This window comes from Leptinotarsa decemlineata, unplaced genomic scaffold (genome assembly GCF_025532065.1).
Source record: "Leptinotarsa decemlineata unplaced genomic scaffold, Ldec_3_MD MMD2_tig00026336_RagTag_RagTag, whole genome shotgun sequence".
Lineage (NCBI taxonomy): Eukaryota > Metazoa > Arthropoda > Insecta > Coleoptera > Chrysomelidae > Leptinotarsa > Leptinotarsa decemlineata.
This window is the reverse complement of record NW_027412692.1, coordinates 2319008-2340065: the sequence shown is the minus strand read 5'-3', so window position 1 is coordinate 2340065 and position 21058 is coordinate 2319008. Positions and strand designations below refer to the sequence as shown.

Genomic DNA, 21058 nt, shown 5'->3' with positions numbered 1-21058 from the left:
ACATTTCTCAGCAATCTACGGTATTGATCAGATGAAAAAATAATGAAATCATTGGGCGTAGCGTAACCTGAGTAAATATGTGAGTAATACGCCCAACGATTTTATTATTTTTTTATCTGTATACCGTAGATTGCTGAGTAGAGTGGTGTGATGACTGCTACCTAGTACCTTCCGAATTATCTTTTAGCTTTCAGTACATTATCTACATCATTATTATCTTTTTATTCAATAAAACCGTTTAACATAAAATTTTAGTCAAGTATTTTATTTTTTATGTTTGTGTTTGGGTTTTATTATTACCTACTTACCATGTTGTTTTCATGAGTAATAGATATTAATAACGATCGACCCCCCCAGAGGTCTAATAGAGGAGCAAGGCATTACATACAACAAGATGTTTTAGGGGAGAAAGCTAACGACATATTTTTATCTACCCATATGCCACACAGTTCGCGACACATTTTAACCTTTTAGCTCAACTTGGGTAGTTTATCACTAATGACTTATCATTTTTAGCCACCCTAACGCCTACTACTATAGTACTAGTCAAGCTTTGTCATTTGATACCCATATTGGAGTAGTTGTAGAATAATATGTAATCCGCCATTTTGTAACTGCGGCCATCTTGGATTTACAATGATACACAATTATTAAATTGTATTGCATCAAAACTAAATGTGTGTACTCAATATCAGATCAATCTATAAACAGGAAGGGGTCAGACTTGAATTACTAAATAAGACCCAAAAGAACAGGGCACTTGCTACTTCCATTTCCAGTCCACAAACTATAATTTCCTCAAAATTCGAATTCTTTCATCAAACTACAAAGTTATTGTCTATGAAAATAAATTACTCCTCTACCAGGAACATTTTTATTGGTTTCTTTTTTGTCGATTTGTTTTTTCAACGAGAAAAAAAAATCGGTGGTGAGATCACATGCAGTCCCTTCATTTCAAAACTTCCCACCCCGAGTACTTCGTTTAGCAGGGAGAATTTGCCGTAGGCAAAAAAAACGTCAATTTAGATATCGAGGGGGAAGTTTAAAACCAGTGCCAGTGGTATTTTAGGTTTAACCCCCTTACCCCTAGCTACCCCCACCTAATAATTTTTAATGGCACCCCCTATCTTGTAACACATCATTTTGAAGATCTTAAAAATCCTCACTCAACCCCGTTTAGAAAACTGAAATTGGTTGATCCGTTCTCGTAAAATAGGGCAAAAGGAAAATGAGTGTTTTTGCCTACGGCAAATTCTTTCTGTTGAACGAAGTACTAGGGGTGGGATGTTTTGAAATGAAGGCACTGTATATTTTTCCAACGTTGGTTCAGATTTTTTTGGGCTTGGAGACTGATTTGGAATTTGCTCATTCCTGCCAGTACTCTTCGAGCCGCTGCACTGTATGTAGGAAATATGGTGCATAGACTGACACCGAAATGGTGTTTCCTTCATAAGTGTAGACTTTGAAAAAAGTATTATTTGAGTAAGATTGTTTCAGATATTTCACTTCACTTTCAAAATAATACCATTACAAATTGTCTTTCGTAGTGTTTGATTCTTGTTCAAACGCTGATTCTGGTTATCATTGAACATTGGCTTTGGGGCAACTTTATTCATACCAATTGATTACTATTGATGAAGAAAAAAGAAATGAAAATTTCTATGTTTTTTACCACTTTTATTTGTAACTAACGTTATAACGTCCTATATGGACATTTTCAAACTTAAACAATAAACTTGTTCAAGTCCATATAGTACGAAACTGCAGTAACGTTAGTTACAAATAAAAGTGGTAAAAAACATAGAAATTTTCATTTCTTTTTTCATCATGATCTCCTACCACATAGTAACGGCTACATCCATCAATTTACTATTGATGAAGTTTTTCACAAACTCTTGTTGTTTTTTGTGAAACTTCCGGTTCGAACAACATTTAATTTTTAGGATTATTCACGTAATTATTGAAAACTGCTAACAAACAAATGAGAACTTGCAATTAGAAGCCACATAGCGAATGTTATCGAAATATTAAAATTTTTCCATCGATAACCAGGTACCTCACTGAAACATGTATCAAAAATTATTAAGTTGTATCACTGTTTTCACACATACTAGAGAATGAAGTTCACGATGAAGTATATATTATTTATCACTTTGGTACAAGTCACATGGTGTGTCGTGTGTAGTTACAGAATTTTGATGACATTCACGACTCCCGCAAAAAGTCATTATAACATAGGAATGGCAATAGCTAAAAGTCTTGTTGATGCCGGCAACGACGTAACTGTAATAAGCTCCTACAGAGAGAATAATCTGATCGATGGAAAATACAGGAATATATTTCTGGAAGGACTAGTCGAAAAATGGTTTGAAATCTTGAAAATAGGTATGAATAGAACTTTTCAAACCGGGTGAGTGAAATTTGAGTCTGAATGCACGAGAATTTCGAAAATAGTACGACTTATAGAGTAGGTTTAATGATGAGAAAATTGCATATTATTATAAAAATAATGATATGAATGAGCTTTATTCTCAGAAAAATGTATCCTTCTGCAGAGCATGCATAAATAAAGAAATAAAAATATATAAATGCATATACTTAGTCTATATATGAGAATAAAATGAGATAAAATAATGAAAACATATATTTACATGCCAAGAAACCAACATATGTAGGTTAGGTTAGGTCCAAAGTGAGTGGGTCTATTCGACTCGTCACCGCAACCCGCTAGGGTTTATTGTGGCTCACACCTAATCACACTCGACCAAATGAACCCAATTTCTAAACGAAGCCGAGCAATTTGTATGATGAGTGGTTTTTTAGGTCAGATGGTAAGAGTACGGCTCTGCCGAACTCTGAAAACCTGATTCGGTCTCCAGCTGCTGTTTCATCGTCAACGAGGTAGTCGAATAGTCAAGGTGCATGATTTCCACTTTGATATCCGCGACAACCTTCCCATATGAGGGTTTTTGCACGTCAGCTACAACTGACGATGCCTTAGATTCAACCGTGTAGGGCTTTTGTCGCCTCTGGTTTTGATGAATCAGCACTTGAGCGCAAACGTTTGCTAACCTGCTCATAGGGATTTTTTTCTTCCACCTGAGATAGATTTTGCGTACGCCGCTCAAGAATTTGGTGCAAGGCGGTTTCATAAGGTACCCCTCTCTTGGGGAGACGATTCAGTCGTTTCCTGGATGCACCACCAAACCTTTTATTTTTGAGGTTCAGTTATTGGATCAGGAGTTGAAGAGTTGAGAAGCTCTCGCTCCTGATCTGATGTTACAGGGAGGTCAGTTGGAGTCGTAAGCTCGACATCTATCTCCTCTGTAGACTCAGCGCAGCGTCCGAAATAATTTTTAAGTTAACTCTGTCCCTAATAGTCAAACGAGTAGCTATGGAAAGGAGGTCAATCACGGCAGAGCCCCGCATTACCGTAACAAGGCGATGCTACGACGAGAGGGCGCCCGGTATCTCGAAGGTTCCGTAGAAACAGCTGATAGGCTCAGTGTCATTCATCCTCTTGGCACTGATACATACACCTTAGGATTAAGCCATCGTTGGGATGCCATTCACTTAGGGAATAACAGAATCTCAAGTGATTTTGTCATTCCCTTATCCATCGGGGCTACGTGGAAGCAGGCATTCGATGATCGGTTTGCTCTACTCCCACATCCCAAGCCAATGCACTCGCAAAAAACAGCATGTACAGTGGTTCAGGCAGTGAAAGATGAACAAGGACAGGCAACCCATAAAAGATAGGTTAACATTTGCAAGACTAACCTCTGTAATGTATCTTGCATACTCGTAAATGTCTGTCGGATATAATTCAATATCCAACGTGGTATTATCCAAGGAAGTAGTTGTAGAAGGTAGATGTAAATATGAATTTCAAAATCAGGACAATCAGATTAGAAGGCACATATTGTAGGAATACTGTGAGATGATGCAGTTGCTGAATGAAACTTATCAAATCAGTTTGACTTCAACTTCAAATTGGTAGCAAATTTCCAAAACCGACTCTCCTCGGTAGGAAGACTTAACATATTCACTCTGGTCTGGATTCCTGGCCATACCGGCCTGGAATGCAATTAGGCTGTTGACTCCATTGCAAATGAGGGTGTTACAAGCAGCTTCATGAGGCCAGCACCTGTCATTAGCATCGCTTTAGGCTTTGCCAAACAAATATTGAACACCTGAACGGCAAGACGATTTATGGACTTCTGACAGAATCTTCCAGGATTGGCTCACTTCAAGGCGTTTATTCACCCTTCAAAGCTTGATACCAAACAGTTGTTGGACAACAGTAGGGATGAACTACGATGTAACAGGCCTTCTTATAGGTCAGTATCATTTGAATCATCAGATGCAGAGACTCGAAAAGATAGTGTGTGTCGCCTCTGTATGGAAAATGATGAAACAGCAGAGCACATACTTTGTGCTCGCCCCGCTGGGGGGAAGTTCGGCAGAGCCGTACTTCCACCATCTGACCACTCAACATATAAACTAATCGGCTTTGTTGAGAAGCTGGGTTTATTTGGTCGAGTGTGAATAGGTTTAAGCCACAATAAACCCTTGCGGGTTGCGGTGGATGGTCGAATAGATCCACTCACTTTGGATCTAACGTAAACTAACTTCAGGGAATATCTCGGTGGAATTTATCGTCGAAAAATTTGTTATTTGGTAGGTGGTCAAATGTTTTCAGGCCATTGTAAATCACTGAACTTTTAGTAAATGTTGAGGTGGGTATACGTAGTCCGGCGTGTGGAATCGTTAGCAGGGATCAGAGGAAACTTGTCTCCTTGTTTGTCGATAAAGCAAGCCGTTTCTAATATAAAAATGGCATGAACTGTCAAAATTTCATTTGTGCTAAATAATGACCTAACAGGTGTCTTGTTTCATTTTATATGAATACGTTATTTTTTGGAGCACAGATACAGAATTCAAGTCGGTTCTAGAACAGAACGGAATTCTTTATCTCAAATAAGAGTCTACCAATGAATAACACACTTTCTCGCTGCTAACCAACCTAATTCTCTACTAGACTCTGGAAAATTAGGTTGGTTCGCAGCGAATCACCTCTAGAGTCTAGAAGTGATTCTGAGTACATAAGAACTCGAAAAAAGTTTTTTAGCGTCTCCTTTGATGTAGTCATCAAATGAGAGATATCGGAATTTTATCAATACTGCCCCGAAAAAATCTTGAATTAGTTTCCGTAACATTGAAGAACAAAAGGTTAGCATCGCAACAGTCTTTGATACTCCTAATATTCGATGATATTATTTTGCGGAATTTTGCAGTATTATTTCTGTGCCACAGTATAGTGTATAGTGGTATCATCTGTTATATTCAGCTATGTTACATAATTTATATACAAAAAAAGATGATAAGACCAAGAATAGATTCCTGAAAGACTCCACTATTTACACTAGTTGCAGTGGATGACAAAGCTGACGGTTTAAAATTTTGACTTCTGCCGGTAAGATATGATTCAAACCACTCATGAGTTATTACTTTAATGTCAAACTGGAAAAATTTCCGAGTAGTATTCTATGATTTACAATATCGAATACTTTGGACAAACCATAGAACACTGGCGTAGCTGGATCACGATTGTTGATATCATTTTAAACTTTGTAGAAAAGGCATCATTGGTACACTTTTTTTGTTGGAATCAATATTGTTCATAATTGATTATATTATGCGATATTGCATATCATAGAGCTCTGTTAAAAAATATGAGCTCACTTTTAGAGATATACATATATAAATAGGTTACTTCACAATATTATGTAATTGATTTATCTTCTAGAGCACTGAATGTAAATTGAAAAGTCGTATTTGTGAGAGGATTAAATTTCGCAGTTACTCAAAAAATAATTTCAAATTTTAATCGGATCCACTTATTCAATATCATTATTCAGATTCAGCTCGAAAAATTGCTGATGATTTTACACCTGATTTCGGAGTGAAGCGATGCATCCACGTTTCATCCATTGTCACATATCGACGCAAAAATTCCGGTTTGTTATGTTCAAACATGGTCAAACACTCCTCAGAATCATCTAGACTTTCTTGTTTTTGGTCAACAGTGAGCTCGAGCGGCACCCACTTTGAACAGAGCTTTCTCATAGTAAAAAAATCATGCAATATAAAGCTAACACGCTCTTCTGATATCTTTACATTGTCAGCTAACTCACGAAACTTCACTTTTCGAGCATCAAAACGATTTTTAGTGTTTTCTGGTGTAACTGCGTTATTTGGACGTCCACTGCTTTCTGTATCATCGGGGTTTCTGATGGATCGAAGTCTTTATAACACTTTTCAAGCTATTGCTTTGTTTGAACGGTGTTTTTTAGCATCAAGTAGCAGTGTGAAATTAAAATACAAAATTGTTTTCGGATACTTGTTTTGAAAATAACAAAAGTAGTGTCACTCTTGCACAATGAGTCACAAACTTATTATTAGAATATCATGAAATTTCATCAGCTTTCTTTCGAAGGTTGGTTCTAACTGAAAAAACGGTGAATGTAATGAGACCAGCGCCATCTATGTGTCAAGCCCGAGACTTTTCAGACCATGTAATACATTAAAATTTCACCATTCTTACAACAATGGATGTTTTCAAAATTCTGAGAGAAAATTCAACAAAATCACTGGATTAAAAAATATACAGAACACAGAAACGTACTCGACTCATTTCATACCATAGTCAACCTCCACATTTTTATAGTTAACCAAAAAAATTTGTCTTCTGGGACCAATTATGAGGTCAATCGTATCTCCGAGCGTGAAATATCGTTTCCCAATTCTCAAACGGAAATGCAGAAAATTACATGAAGTATACTTTCAATTCATTGGGAAATAAGATTATTTTGACATAATCTATATATTTTTTAAGGAGACGACTTTTCGAAAGGAATTTTAGATTTTGAACGGTCCGTAGTCAGGCGGTTCGACGTGGGTGCTTTGTTCACTCACTCGAATTGACTGCCGTGTTGGTCGGTGGTTCAAGTCCTAGTCTGAACGATCGATTTTCACTTGCTATCGTCCAACCCGTGTTAGGAATCACACGTTAAAAGGTAAGACCTCGTTAACCCTTAGCTCGCACAAGTTTCGACTTCTGAGGGTTGTCGTTCGTAGGGGTGCCACAGCTGGTTAACGGAAAAACAGGTTCTAAACAAATTTTTTAAACAGATTTTAAACTACTTTCGGTAACTTCAGCCATTACAGAAAACTAAATAAATGAATTGTATTCATTACCAATAATTTCATTTATAGGTACAGTTATGAATACGAATAGTTACACAATAATTAGTCTTCACAGGTTTATATTACTTTTTGGAATTGATTTTGGAGTTTTCCTTTTGTTACACCTGAACAGATCTGATTCTGTGTTGATTTAGACTCATTAAAATGCCTTCAAATGAATATTCTCAGAATGTTAATGAAATAGTCGATGCCCTGAAAAGTGTATAACGATGTAGGGATGTGAAGGGTAATTACCATAATTAGCTGAAAATTATTTAGTGAAAAAAATAATTATATTTTTGATAACATCGCTTACTACTATCACATTACTGTCATTATCGTCTGAAATATTCAAGAAAAAACTTCACGAATGAAATATGTTTTACTGTTCTGTTTGGTACGAGTACCATGTTATGCAACATGTGGTTACAGAATCCTGATGGTGACTATGATTTCTGCAAGACGCCATCATAATTAGCAAAGTGCGATAGCCAAAAGTCTTGAGTTTTTCAACGAAGCCGATCAGTTTATTTAGCAAGTGTTCTGTCAGGTTGAAATTGAAAAATATTGACGACCAAATAGCAGAGCGTGCCTCACCACAAGGTCTTTGTTTTATACTTGATATAGAAGATAGTCTGAGCTTGGGATCAAATATGGAAATAATCACAGTTTCTTTTACAACTTAAACCTCCATCATACGTAATATTTCATCCATCCACCTGACAACAACTACTTAGTTACAACATACAAGGTGTTAACATAAAATATAAATCATATTCTGGACCTTGAATTATTTTCTTCTTCTTTGAGTACATTCTTCTGTAATGACTGATTTTTTACGATGGTTTTATTCTCACTATTTTTCGTCTCAGTCCATGTTCATTATTGCCAATAGAAAATGATAATGAATTCAATTTGTGTTTGTTGTTATCACAAACATCTGGAAATCATATTGGTTTTGTTTCCTATTTGCTATCACTAACAAACGAAACTTGTTTGAAAGTTATGCAAAAATTGATTCAACTCATGCATATATTTTCATATAATTAATTGGTTCAAGACTAGGACATGATTTTTCAAGAAGAAATAAATGGATATAAATTTATTTCTTTCTTGCATATAACCTGTTTACTCTACTTGAATAAAATGTTTATATTATTAGAGCCAGAAGAACGGAAATAGAAATTTATTAATATTTAGGTAATTTTTTGAACGAAGTATTACTAAATTATAATTATTACACTTGAGCCAAACTTATCTTTTCAAATGGCACGAACTGTCAAAATTTCATTTGTGCTAAATGATGACCTACAGGAGTCTTGTTTCATTTTAAATGAATAACTTATTTTTTGGAGCACAGATACAGAATTCAAGTCGGTTCTAGAACAGAACGGAATTTTTTCTGTTTACTCTACTTGAATCAAATTTTGATATTATTAGAGCAAGTAGAACGGAAATAGAAATTTATTAATATCTAGGTAATTTTTTGAACGAAGTATTACTGAATTATAATTATTACACTTGAGCCAAACTTATCTTTTCAAGATGAGTGTTAATCTCAGATGAAGTAGTGTTTTTTTTCGTGGATGCGGCGATGAACGGAATGAACTATCTTAACACTAATTAATACAGTTTATTGTATGATTTTCTTAATGGAAGGTTTCACAAAAACCGCGACACGTGTTTCTCTACAAGATAGTTTGAGGAAGCTATTTTATAGCGAAACACATGTCGCGGTTTTTGTAAAATCCGATAAACTGTTTTAATTAGTTTTAATATGGATTTTCATTGAGTTTCGGCCAGTTCAATAATAAACTACCTTGTTGTGATGAACAGTTGGCGGCGTATTGCAGCCATTGCCGTGTCGCCTTTGATGTCGCAGTTACATACGAATTGTCAGAATCAATATCATGCAGTCTACGGCTAAGAAATTCGAAAACAGTATATGAATTGTTCGACACCGGTCGTGAAAATAATATTAGATCATATCGGCCATTACTTAAACCCAAGACTGTCTTCAGAAAACTTTCATTAAATTACTCGGTAGACAGTTTAAGAGGTTCCAAACTTTTGCATTCCGATTTTCAAAATCTTTGGATTTTACTAGCAAGTAAATATATTGAAATTAAAAGTAGGATATGAAGAAAGTTCCCGACAGTGTTTATATGTTTTGAATTCATAGAGAAAAAGGATGGAACTGAGTTTACCAGAAATGCTTCAATTTGAACTTGATTTAACAAAAAGAAACCTGAAAGTGTAATCATCAATATTTTTCCCATTTTCCTTTATTTGAAAACGAAAATTCTCAAAAGATATCATTACCTCAGAAATATATATTTTCAGATGAAGATAGCACATCCGTATTCGATCTGGTTAACCAAAGTCCATTCGAGAACAACAGATTTTTGATCGAACTGGGTTTCATAATGGCAAATTTAACGATAGAACATTCAGCTTTCAAGGAGTTTCTCAAATCAAATGGAACATTCGACGTGGTTATTTTAGAAGAACTCTACAGTGATGCGCTGAAGAGTTTGGGATGTCATTTCAATGCCCCGGTAATAGGATTTTCAGCAGGAGCACCAAATGCATGGGTCAACTCAGCAATTGGCAACCCATGGCCACCTTCATACGTTCCTGATGTCAACGCGGGATTTCAATATCCCATGAATATTTGGGAACGTTTTTGGAATACTGCTGCCATAGTTTATCGAGATCTGTCTTTTCACATTGTTCATATTCCTCAGCAGAACGCACTGATGAAAAAACATTTTCCTCACTGTCCCGATCTGAGTATCGTTGCGTACAATGTTTCCTTGTTTTTTCTCAATGGCCATGAAAGTTACTCCCAGCCAATGCCATATTTTCCTAATATGATTAATATTGGTGGAATTCATATGAAGTCAGAGCAGAAATTGCCACAAGGTCTACAAGACTTCATGGATAATGCTACTAAAGGAGTGGTTTACTTCAGTATGGGCACGTTCCTGAATGTTTCAAAAATGACAAGTGACGTGAAGCAGATTTTCATCAATGTCTTCAAAAATATAGACGTGCAGGTTCTATGGAAGTGGGATAATGAGAGACTCTTCGGATTATCCAGAAATGTTAAATTAGGGAAATGGTTTCCACAACAAGCTGTATTAGGTGAGTATTTTGGAGTAGAGGTTTAACTTTTGAATTTTTTGTGTAGAAAGTGTTGATAATTGTAATCTAAATGACATATTTCACTTTGAGGGAGTCCAGCTTGAACCGCAGTATTTATAATCACTCGCGTTCGTAAAAATTGAGAATTATTCTTAACCCTCTTCTAAATGTCTCATAACAGTAGATGAGCGCTCTGCTACAAGATAGCTTCATTACAGTTCCTGATGAAGCTACCATGTAGTGAAACTCGTGTGAAATAAAATTCATCGTGAAAATTCTATAATTATTATGGATAATTTTGAAAAAATAGTTACAATATTTTTAATTTACCCAAAACTTCACGTTTCCAACTTCAACACTGACGAAATTCAATACAATCTTTGAACTCCTATTTTTCCCTTTTGGGGGTAGAAATTCCTGATTTCCTTTCTTGATGCCTATTTACTCTATACAAAGAACCTACCTGCAAATTTCAAGATTCTAGGTGACATAGCTTTGGCTTTACGTTTATAAAAGAGCAGGTAATAGCTAGTAATTGATATTTTTACTTTAAAAATACAGTAACTGAAAAAATATGCCAACTGCACTGAGTAATAAATAGTTTCGAGAATAGAATTATGTTACCTATAAAGAAACCCGCAAAACTGACACAACCGTAAACGATGTCTGTCCTCACGTGTCTGAGGCGCTTCATCGCTTAGACCGCCTCTCTACCCCCGCATATCGTTATCGGTCGTCTCACAGTAGACGCGACTCGTGATGGCTTACTGCATTGCGATAAGTTTCAAACGATTCGTCCAAATTACTTGGTGTGGAAGACAAAGTGTATCTACATTGAATACTTAAAACGACAATTTTATCAATTTTTATAAGAATTTCATAGGTATTCTAAAATGTGCACTGTAAAAAAAGGATCCAATTTAATTGTATTCATGGCTCAGTATTTCGCATATTGTGGCTACCACATGAAAGGTAGATATATGCTATCGAGGACTTTTATTTAGAACTATTTATAATAAACAATCTTACGGTATAGTCGAAGTAACCGATATAGTAATCTTAAAGGTGTCGGCGAAGTCAAAGGCCAAAAAAACCAATACAAAGGAATTATGCCGCAACGAATTAGTCCACGTGGACTGAAGAATTGGCGGTTCGTATTGGGTAATTTTTACTAACCGAGTTTTATGATTGGCTGAAGAGTCATTAAAAAAATGTTACGGTGACCAACAGAATGTAGCGATAAGTACCGCCGTTGTGTCGTCAATGTTCAGTTCAGGAACTGATCGCGATTTGAGTGTTGAAATTCGATATTGGTGAAGTTATAATCACTTAAAATTTTTATTTGTTAAAAATGTGGCGTCCTTGGACAAGTACTAATAGTAATAACGAGTGTGATAACAACGCAGACTTTTTCCTGTGTAGTGATTCCAATACCACTGGTGAACAATGCGAAAAAAAGATACCAGTGAATAAGATTCGGATGCATTTGAATATTAAAACACAGAGAGAATGTTTCAATGTATTTAAGAATCTACATATCAAGTTTGGTTTCGAGGAAAAAAACTATTACAAGCAACATCAGATTTGACCGAAATTCCTTTCTCAAGTGTATGCAAAATAGTCAAAAAGAAACCTTATGAACGCAAGACGCGATTTGATGCGGGATTACCAAAACCTTCAGATGTTCATCTAATAAAATCATTAAAAAAAACAATATACGACTGTTACAAAAGCAATGAGATTCCTACAATTGAAATCATAAGGGAGAAATTGAATACTTCCGGCCATAACGTGAGCTTCTGTGATAAAACTCTTCTGAATTGGATAAAGAAACTAGAATTTAGATTTAAAATGATAAACAAACGTCAAGCAGTTATGGAAAGCAGAAGAATAGTGAAATTGCGTAACAAATACTCAGAACAAATAACTAAATATAGACAAGAACAACGGCAAATTTTCTATTTGGACGAAACTTGGTATGATACTCACGACACACTTACGAGAGGGTGGACTTATGGTTCTAGAATGTGTACGCCTAACATGCCTGCAAATGAACGATCGCGACTAATCATTGTGCATTGCGGAGGAAGTAAAGGATGGGTTCCGAATTCTTTGAAATTATGTGGAAAAAAACTTGAGGACTGCAATGTTGAGTATCATAAGAACATGGAAGCTAATATTTTTGAGGAATGGTTTGAAACACATTGATCCCAAATTTGGATGCGAATAGTGTAATAGTTCTTGACAGCGCTTCCTATCATTCGCGACAGCTCATCAAAGTACCGAATAACAATTCGAAGAAAGATGAAATACCAAGTTTTTTAATGGATAACAATTTGTATTTTGAAGATATACCAAAAACCAACTACTTGAAGTTTTACAGACAAAAACAGGAAAAGTGTATGCCCTTGAGAGTATTGCTGAAAAGTATGGACACACCATATTGAGACTTCTTCCCTATTTTTGTGCCATCGAGTTGATTTGGGGAAAATTGAAACAAGCAAAGAAGGTGATAGAGCTAGTTAAAGAAGAAGTATCTAATATTACCGAAGAAGACTGGCATAAAAGGATTAAAAAAGTAATTTTTGTTGCAAAAGACTATATGGATATTGGACACTTCCATATCAATGGTGGAAATAAATTCATTATTGATTTAAATGACGACAGTGATAGTGGAACGGGGAATATGGAAAATGAATTATCAGAAGCTTTCGAAGAAAGTTAGTGAATTGTTTTTGAAGCGATCGATTGTATATATATGTGAATAAGTAGTTAGGTTAGGTTAGCTCACAAGTGAATGGGTCTATTCGACCCTCCACCGCAACCCGCAAGGGTTTATTGTGGTTCCTACCTAATCAAGTGCGAGTAAGTAGTATTCAGAAGTATTTTCAATTATCACTCTGTTATTTGAATCCTTACTTTCCCACTTATCTATATAAACGAAATATTTATATATATATATATATATATATATATATATATATATATATATATATATATATATATATATATTTTGGATGATGCAGCTGATTTTTTCTTCATTTTCAGTATGTGACCTCAGTCATCACCTGAAGACGATTGTAGATACTAACAATCGAAACGTCGTGAACTAACGTGACTTGGAATCTCTCCACTTTTTATTTTTATTTTCTTTTTCATTTCTTTATTTTTATTCATTCAATTGTTCTATTTTTACTTGTATTTTATTTCACTATTATTTCATTTCAGGTTTATTTTGGTTAATATAATTGTTATTTTCAGCTATTCATTTTCAATTCTTCTTTTTTAGTTGTTTCAGGGATTTCAAATCATTTTATATAGTAGACAATGGAAGTCCGAACTGGTGAAATTCGAGTGTGTATTGATTTGTTTAATATATTGAATGTTAGGTCTTGTTATGTTTTGATTTGTATTTGTTCCTCGATAAGTGATTTTTGACTGTTAAATTTATGGATGTTTAAATTTTCCCAAATGTCCATGCGGTTTCCCTTATTGACTTGTTTTATGAGTTTTATGTTCTCTGGTGAGGGGAAGTTATGTTTGTTTTGTATAGCGTGTGTTGCGAGGTTTGATTTATCCAATATTATATAAATCAAACCTCGCCGTTTAGGCGTGAAAGAGTCACAGACATACATACATACATCATGCCTCACAAACTTTCACATTTATATTAGTATAGTATAGATAGCTAAATAGATATCATGGATGTTGTTATCAATTTTCATCAAGTAATGGGTCAGGGTATTTATAATATGACTTATGTAATGACTTATGATTTTATACATACTTCAATCTTCATTCTAGCTCACCCTAATTTGAAGGTGTTTATAACCCATGCTGGTATTGGTAGTATTATGGAAGCAGTCCGTTATGGAGTTCCTATTCTGACACTACCAGTTTTCGCTGATCAGAATAGTAATGCAGTCTATGCTGAACACTTAGGATATGCTATAAATATACCTTTTAAAAACATTGATGAGAAGAAGCTGTTGAGAGCTCTGAATGATCTTTTGAACAATTCCAAGTGAGTACAAGAAATGGAATACCAAAATATTTTTTTTGGAAATTAATGTTACTTAGACTCTCTAAAGCATCTGAATGTTCACGATACAGGCCGTTTCTTTTATCATGTGGTAACATTGCTATATTCTAATCCGTAACAGATACGAAGACGATTAAATGGAAAAAAAAGGTAATCGTCATCGGGAACAATACAATGGTCGAAGAAAATTTACGGGGACTCTCGCCCTTCTCTAGTTGTACGGGGAAAACCAAAAATGCTGTTTTTCGTTTTTTTCGAATGGGATTGTTATTTCGGAGAATATCAAAAAAGGGAAAAAATATTGTATTCGAAGGTTACTATGACGAGGTAATAATAAATATTCGATAAAACGTTGTCAACATCGCTACCATCAACTTTTTTTTTAAATACGGACCTGTCTTTTCTATTACAGATATTGATAAAGCGATAAATTCACAATCCAAGGTTTCAGTTGAAATAACCACCATCATCAGTGACAACAATCAAACAGAAAAATAATTTATTTTATCATGAACTTTTGGGAAAAATGAAACCAACAGAGCTACCATCAACTTTTTTTCCAAATACGGACCTGTCTTTGTCATTACAGATATTGTTAAAGCGATACATTCACAATCCAAGGTTTCAGTTGAAATAACCACCATCATCAGTGACAACAATCAAACAGAAAAATTATTTATTTTATCATGAACTTTTGGGAAAAATGAAACCAACAGAGCTACCATCAACTTTTTTTCCAAATACGGACCTGTCTTTGTCATTACAGATATTGTTAAAGCGATACATTCACAATCCAAGGTTTCTGTTGAAATAACCACCATCATCAGTGACAACAATCAAACAGAAAAATAATTTATTTAATCATGAACTTCAGGGAAAAATGAAACCAATAGGGAAAATCAAAGCTTCATGGCAATAATCTACATTAAATGCTCGAATTGGCGACCTCTTTGTTGTTACTACTCTGAAGGAGTAAGATCTGGGGATCGAGCTGGCCAGTCAATTGGACCATTGTTTCCAATCCATTTTCTTGGGAATATTGCATCTAAATATTCCCTTACTTTTGCTGCATTATGGGTAGCAGCGCCGTCTTGTTGAAAATATTGTATTTCATGGTGGATATTCAGTGGTAATTCATCAGTGGCAAACAGAAATTTACACAGTCACCGTAAGACAACAAAGTCATTTCAGTGTTGAGTCAATTACGGATAGATGTTGGGGAGCAATCTAACTTGCGCAAAGTTTGGCATTACAGATATGCTGAATTGGATGATGTTCAAGACAATATACGAAATTTCCCCTGGTTACTAAGGTAGCAAAATTAGCCGGTCAATTGCAGGAGACTATCACTTTTGGTTCATTGCGACCCACCAAAATCCCGTCAGTATAGGCAGACAGTGACGTCATCACACCAGCCAGGTTGCTTCTCAGCAAGGTATACAGACCATCCAGTCAACCAAATTGTCACGTGGTGTCGCACCCATCGGCGAACCAATCAGAGTGTACCAAATTGTCACGTAGCGTCCTCAAACTGTCACGCATAATCAGAGCGCACGCTTCTGCATCATTGTGGCGGGAGATTTGAATTTTCTGTGGACATAAATAATTCAGGCAGACAGACACGCCGTCACGGTAGACTAGATATAGTAGTTAACATGATTAAAAAAGTTAATACTTATGAGAATCGAAACCAGGACGTCCGCGTGGTAGACATTGTCCTTAGCCTCTACACCAGCGTAAGATATTGAAAGTAACTGCGAATGATGGGTATTTACAGCGTCGGTTTTATAAGGAATTGACTCATTCATTATACTTGACAGCATTTTTTATTTTCGTAGAATGTAATTGTCATTATCATGTTAAAGATACGCGTTGTGGACTCTACGTGGGGACAATGGAGAAGCTGAGTATTCGACAATGACATTTCAAATTACGTTGTTTTGCACAGGTTTCGACAGTTTTCCGTTCGTTTTTCGTGCTACCGTTTTGCGTGCGACAGTTTACGTGCAATTTCGAACATTTTTCGTGTTACCGTCTTGCGTGTGACTGTTACACGTGTGACCGTTTTTCGTGCGTTTTCGACAGTTTTTCGACTGTTTTTCGTGCGACCGTAACACGTGTGACCGTTACGAATAGATTATTATTTCCAATTATTAGATTTTATAAACTGTTTATACTTCCAGAAATATATATTATTATATAGTTTTTGAATACAATGTTCTCCATTCAAAATCATCTATTATGGTTTCATTCTGCTATGAAAACTCTACGTAGATGTCGTGTGCAGTTTATTCTACCCATAAAATCCAAACTGGGCCTTAAAAGGAAGGATATTGATAACCCTTGACTAGCAAAAGTTCAGAGGGTTGTTCTTCACAAGCTGGTGACAGGATGTTCCCAAACATTCCTGTTATATCTAGACATTCCAGACTCTTCTAGAAATTCATAGATTTTGCACTGGTATTTCGAAAAAGTGATATTTTTCATTGATTTATTTTAGATTCATGAGTAACAGATACTACTCTTATATTCCAATATATATGCTCACGAATGTTCAGTTAAAATCCTTATCTTCGAAGTAGTACTCACATACATGTGTGATTCCAAATGAATTCCAGTCGACGAAGGTACGTGAATTATTCAGATCTGTTTTATTGTTACCTATTTGGTGGATTCTGGGGTCATCATTGATGCCTCTTTCGATAAACGTTCATGTATTATCTCAATATGACGGTGGTCCCAGAAGTACCTGGCCTGACCTAGAGATGACGCTAGTTGTTTGGAAAATATAACTGTATTAGAAAGTACACAATCTATAAAATATTTGTTTCAAATTTGAAGAAGCTACGTTGTTTAGTATTTGTTTGGCAGCCATTATTAGCGAATGTTTTCGGTGATTTTGTGAAAATATAAAAAATTGGTCATCGTTATGTGGTACAATACGTTCATTTGAAAGGTCTCAGCCCAACCAATATGAAAACTGAACTGGATTCTACTCTGGGTGAGTCTGCTCCTTCGTTTACAACAGTAAAATATTGAGTTGCAGAGTTAAAACGAGGCCGTACGAGCTGCCAAGATGAGCTTCTCAGTGGTCGACCAAATGAGATGACGACTCCAGAAATGGTGAAGAAAATCTACAAAGCGCTGCTGAATGATCGTCGACTGAAAGTGCGCGAGCTACCACCAGACTTAGTAGGCATTTCAATTAGTGCGGTTCATTGTGTATCATCTGAACATTTGGACATGAGAAAGTTGTGTGCAAGATGGGTGCCGCTTGAAGATGTTTCAATTGAGTGTTTAGCGAAGTTTCATTACAAGAACGCAGAATTCTCGAGTCGTTTAATAATCATGGATTAAACATGGGTCTATCACTTTACACTCGAGACATAAAAACAATCAGAACAGTGGACTCAAAATGGAGAACCGGCTTCAAAGAAGTCGCAAACCGTTCCATCTGCAGGCAAGGTCATGACATCGGTTTTTTGGGATGCGCGTGGGATAATTTTTTTTGACTATTTCAAAATAGGTAAAACTGTCAACGGCGAGTATTGTAAAGTTTGCAATGGCTCAGTGGTCAAAGATTTCCGACAATGATGTCGGCAGTTAATTGCTATATTGAGTAGCAAGATAGTTCTTACTGAACAGAACTTATTGAATGTTTGATAAGTATTTGGTACAGTGAGAGCTTATTTTTGGTTTTGAAGTTCAAATCTTCTGAATTCAGTTGGAATTGTGTCTACAACTTCTTATTGTCTTTCCTTTCAATTATTTTTCGCTATTTGAATTCATTCTTACAATTACGTTCAGTTAATCACATCACACACCAAATATAGTTGCAAAAGTAAACAAATTTTCTTCTGATTTCAGGTTGAAATGTATTTTGTTTGTAGGTGGTTGACAATGTTTCGTGGTGTATTTCATCAGTTCGGACTTCCATTGTCTAATATAATATAAATTGATTTGAAATCCCTGAAAAAAATAAAAGATTTTATTTTAATAAAACAAAAAACTGAAATTACAAGAAAATAACATACAAGCTACAACCAGAAAATAAAAAATGTAAATTTTAATAAAAGCTGAAAATTAAAAAATATTATTAACAAAAATGAAAAATAAAAATAAAAATTAAAATTAAAAGATTTCAAACCAAGTTACGTCACGACGTTCCGATTGTATCATCTTCGGGTGATAACTGGGAATAACATCGTCGAAGACGATTGTGGATACTGACAATCGAAACGTCGTGACGTAACTTGTTTTGGAATGTTTCAATTTTAATTTTTATTTTTGATTTTCAGCTTTTATTAATATTTCAACTTTTTATTTTCTGGTTGTAGCTTGTATGTTATTTCCTTGTAATGTCAGTTTTTGTTTTAATGAAATTGTTATTTTCGATTGATCTTTTATTTTTTTCAGGGATTTCAAATCAATTTATATTATATTAGATAATGGAAGTACGAACTGATGAAATTGAAATAAAATTGTTCCATATTTTGTAATTTCGACTAATAATGTGATCCTACTAACTTTTTCATATTCCTCCATAGCAAGTTCCTTTGTTTCAGGTATCGCGAGAAAGCCAGAGAAAGGTCTGCTTTATTTATGGATCGACCAATGAAACCTAATGATTCAGTTGTTTACTGGACAGAATTCGTGATCAGGAACCGGGGAGCTTCTCATCTGAGAGTCGCATCGGTGGATATGCCTTATTACGAATATTTCTTGATAGATATTATTGTGTACTTAATTTTCACAATATCCGTTATATTCTTATGTCTACATTTCATTATCAAACGATTGGTGATCAGAATGAAATTGAAACAAGCGTGAACACAACTTGTTTGCAGTGTTTATCTGTATATGAATATTTCCACCAAAAATAATCTTGTCATAAATGATAACCATAAATGATTATTTGAATCATTCATTTTCTGTAATAAGTAATATATTCATTGACTAATCCTTGTGTCTTTGTTATAATATATCGATTGAAAATTTCCATGCCTGAGTTAAGAAGAGAGATAAGTAGTACAAAACATATTATTCTACAACAATGTCAAAGCGATCACTCTATAAATATAGTTTAAAAAACTAAAAAACACGCTTTTAAAGAACATCGAACTAAAAAGTTAAAAATATATATTTTTTTAAATAAGCTTAAAACAATAACGAACGAATAATACTAGTATTATTGTGAAAGAAGCGTGGCCGCTTTGTGCCATATTTTTTGTATATCAAACGCCCGCCGCTTTTTCACAATAATACTAGTATTTTCCGTTCGTTATTGTTTTAGGCTTATTTAAAAAACATATTTTTACCTTTTTATCGCCGTATATTGTTTAAAAAAATGACCATTGATATTTTCCGATTCCGGAGAGGGAGTCTGAAAATCAGCTACCAAGCCCAAGGCAGCAGGCACGCAAAGGAGGGTTACAAATAAGACAGCAGAAGAAATACATGTAAAGTGAGTTCGAATTATATCAAGGAGGTTACGTACAGCGCCATCTGCCCGCGAATAGATAATTGTCGATAATTCTGTCAAATACAGATCGCGATATATATTGTTACTTATATTGATATTGATATATTGTAGTACAGTTTATATATTTACATGTAACATATCGTGTTTTTCAAAAGTCTCAGATCCAGTAACTTGGCCTAGATATGTTTTTCTGTTCTGCCATGTAGTAGATCTATAGACTTTCTAAAAAAGTGTACATTTTATGATTATATAACTAAGCAGTGAGTAGAGAATAAAATTAGTAGAAAAATTAACATGATAGATTCAATGAATTTTTTTCTTTTTTTAAAGAATAACAAATAATTATATAATATAAGTTGCAAATGGTGAGGATTCCAAAACGTTTCAAGCAGGGTCAGTTACAGAGGAGAACAGATAGTTTTTAAAGGTAAGGTTCACCTTAAATTATTATTCATTATATTATAAAATTCGTTTGAAAATTGTAGAATATGTTTCTTTGTTTCTTTATTGAATTTTTCTAGTTTTCGAATACATTTCAATTCAATCGGAATGCAGTTGAAGAATTTAGGGCCGAAGAAAAAGAAAGATCTTCGCGTGAAAGATTTTCTGAAAAGTTGTATACTGAGATTCAAATTACTAGTGGATCTGGTTATTCCAGTTTTTCTCTGGTTAGATGTTTCGTGTCTGATGTACATTCTTTTTAAACACTGGTGAGTAAATAACAGTTTTATATTCAAGACCTGTGATTCTTGGTATAGCATGTCAGTGGAATAGCGTTTATTTTTTTCCAGAATAATTCTTAGAAGAATATTTTGTGTTTTTTGTAGAGAATCAAGTGTGGTATTGAAGGCCCCACCCCATGCTGTAATACAGTAGGTCATTACAGATTCAGCTAGGGAATTGTAAAGTAAAAGGAGATTTCTTCTGGTAAGTACGTCTCTCAGGATATAAAAACTGTGCATCAAGACTCTTAAACGGTTATTAACATGTGTGATGTGATCTGACCAGCGCGTGCATTGATCTAAGACTACTCCGAAATATTTGATTTTTTCCACTTTTTTTACTCTGAAACATGTGCAATCGATATTATGACAGTTTGTGATGTGTAATTGTATCAGAATATTTTTTGGTTGGGTAGT

The 21058-nt window shown here is 34.9% G+C and overlaps 1 protein-coding gene across 1 annotated transcript; it reads left to right on the top strand.

Annotated features, from left to right (window-relative positions):
* Positions 1 to 2069: 2069 nt before the first annotated feature.
* LOC111518183 (UDP-glycosyltransferase UGT5) lies at positions 2070 to 19392 on the top strand. Its single transcript, XM_023174545.2, has 4 exons — positions 2070 to 2385; positions 9592 to 10395; positions 14200 to 14419; positions 19003 to 19392. Exons 1-4 carry the CDS (start codon positions 2118 to 2120, stop codon positions 19265 to 19267), a joined length of 1557 nt encoding a protein of 518 aa, XP_023030313.2. The 5' UTR covers positions 2070 to 2117; the 3' UTR covers positions 19268 to 19392.
* Positions 19393 to 21058: the final 1666 nt, after the last annotated feature.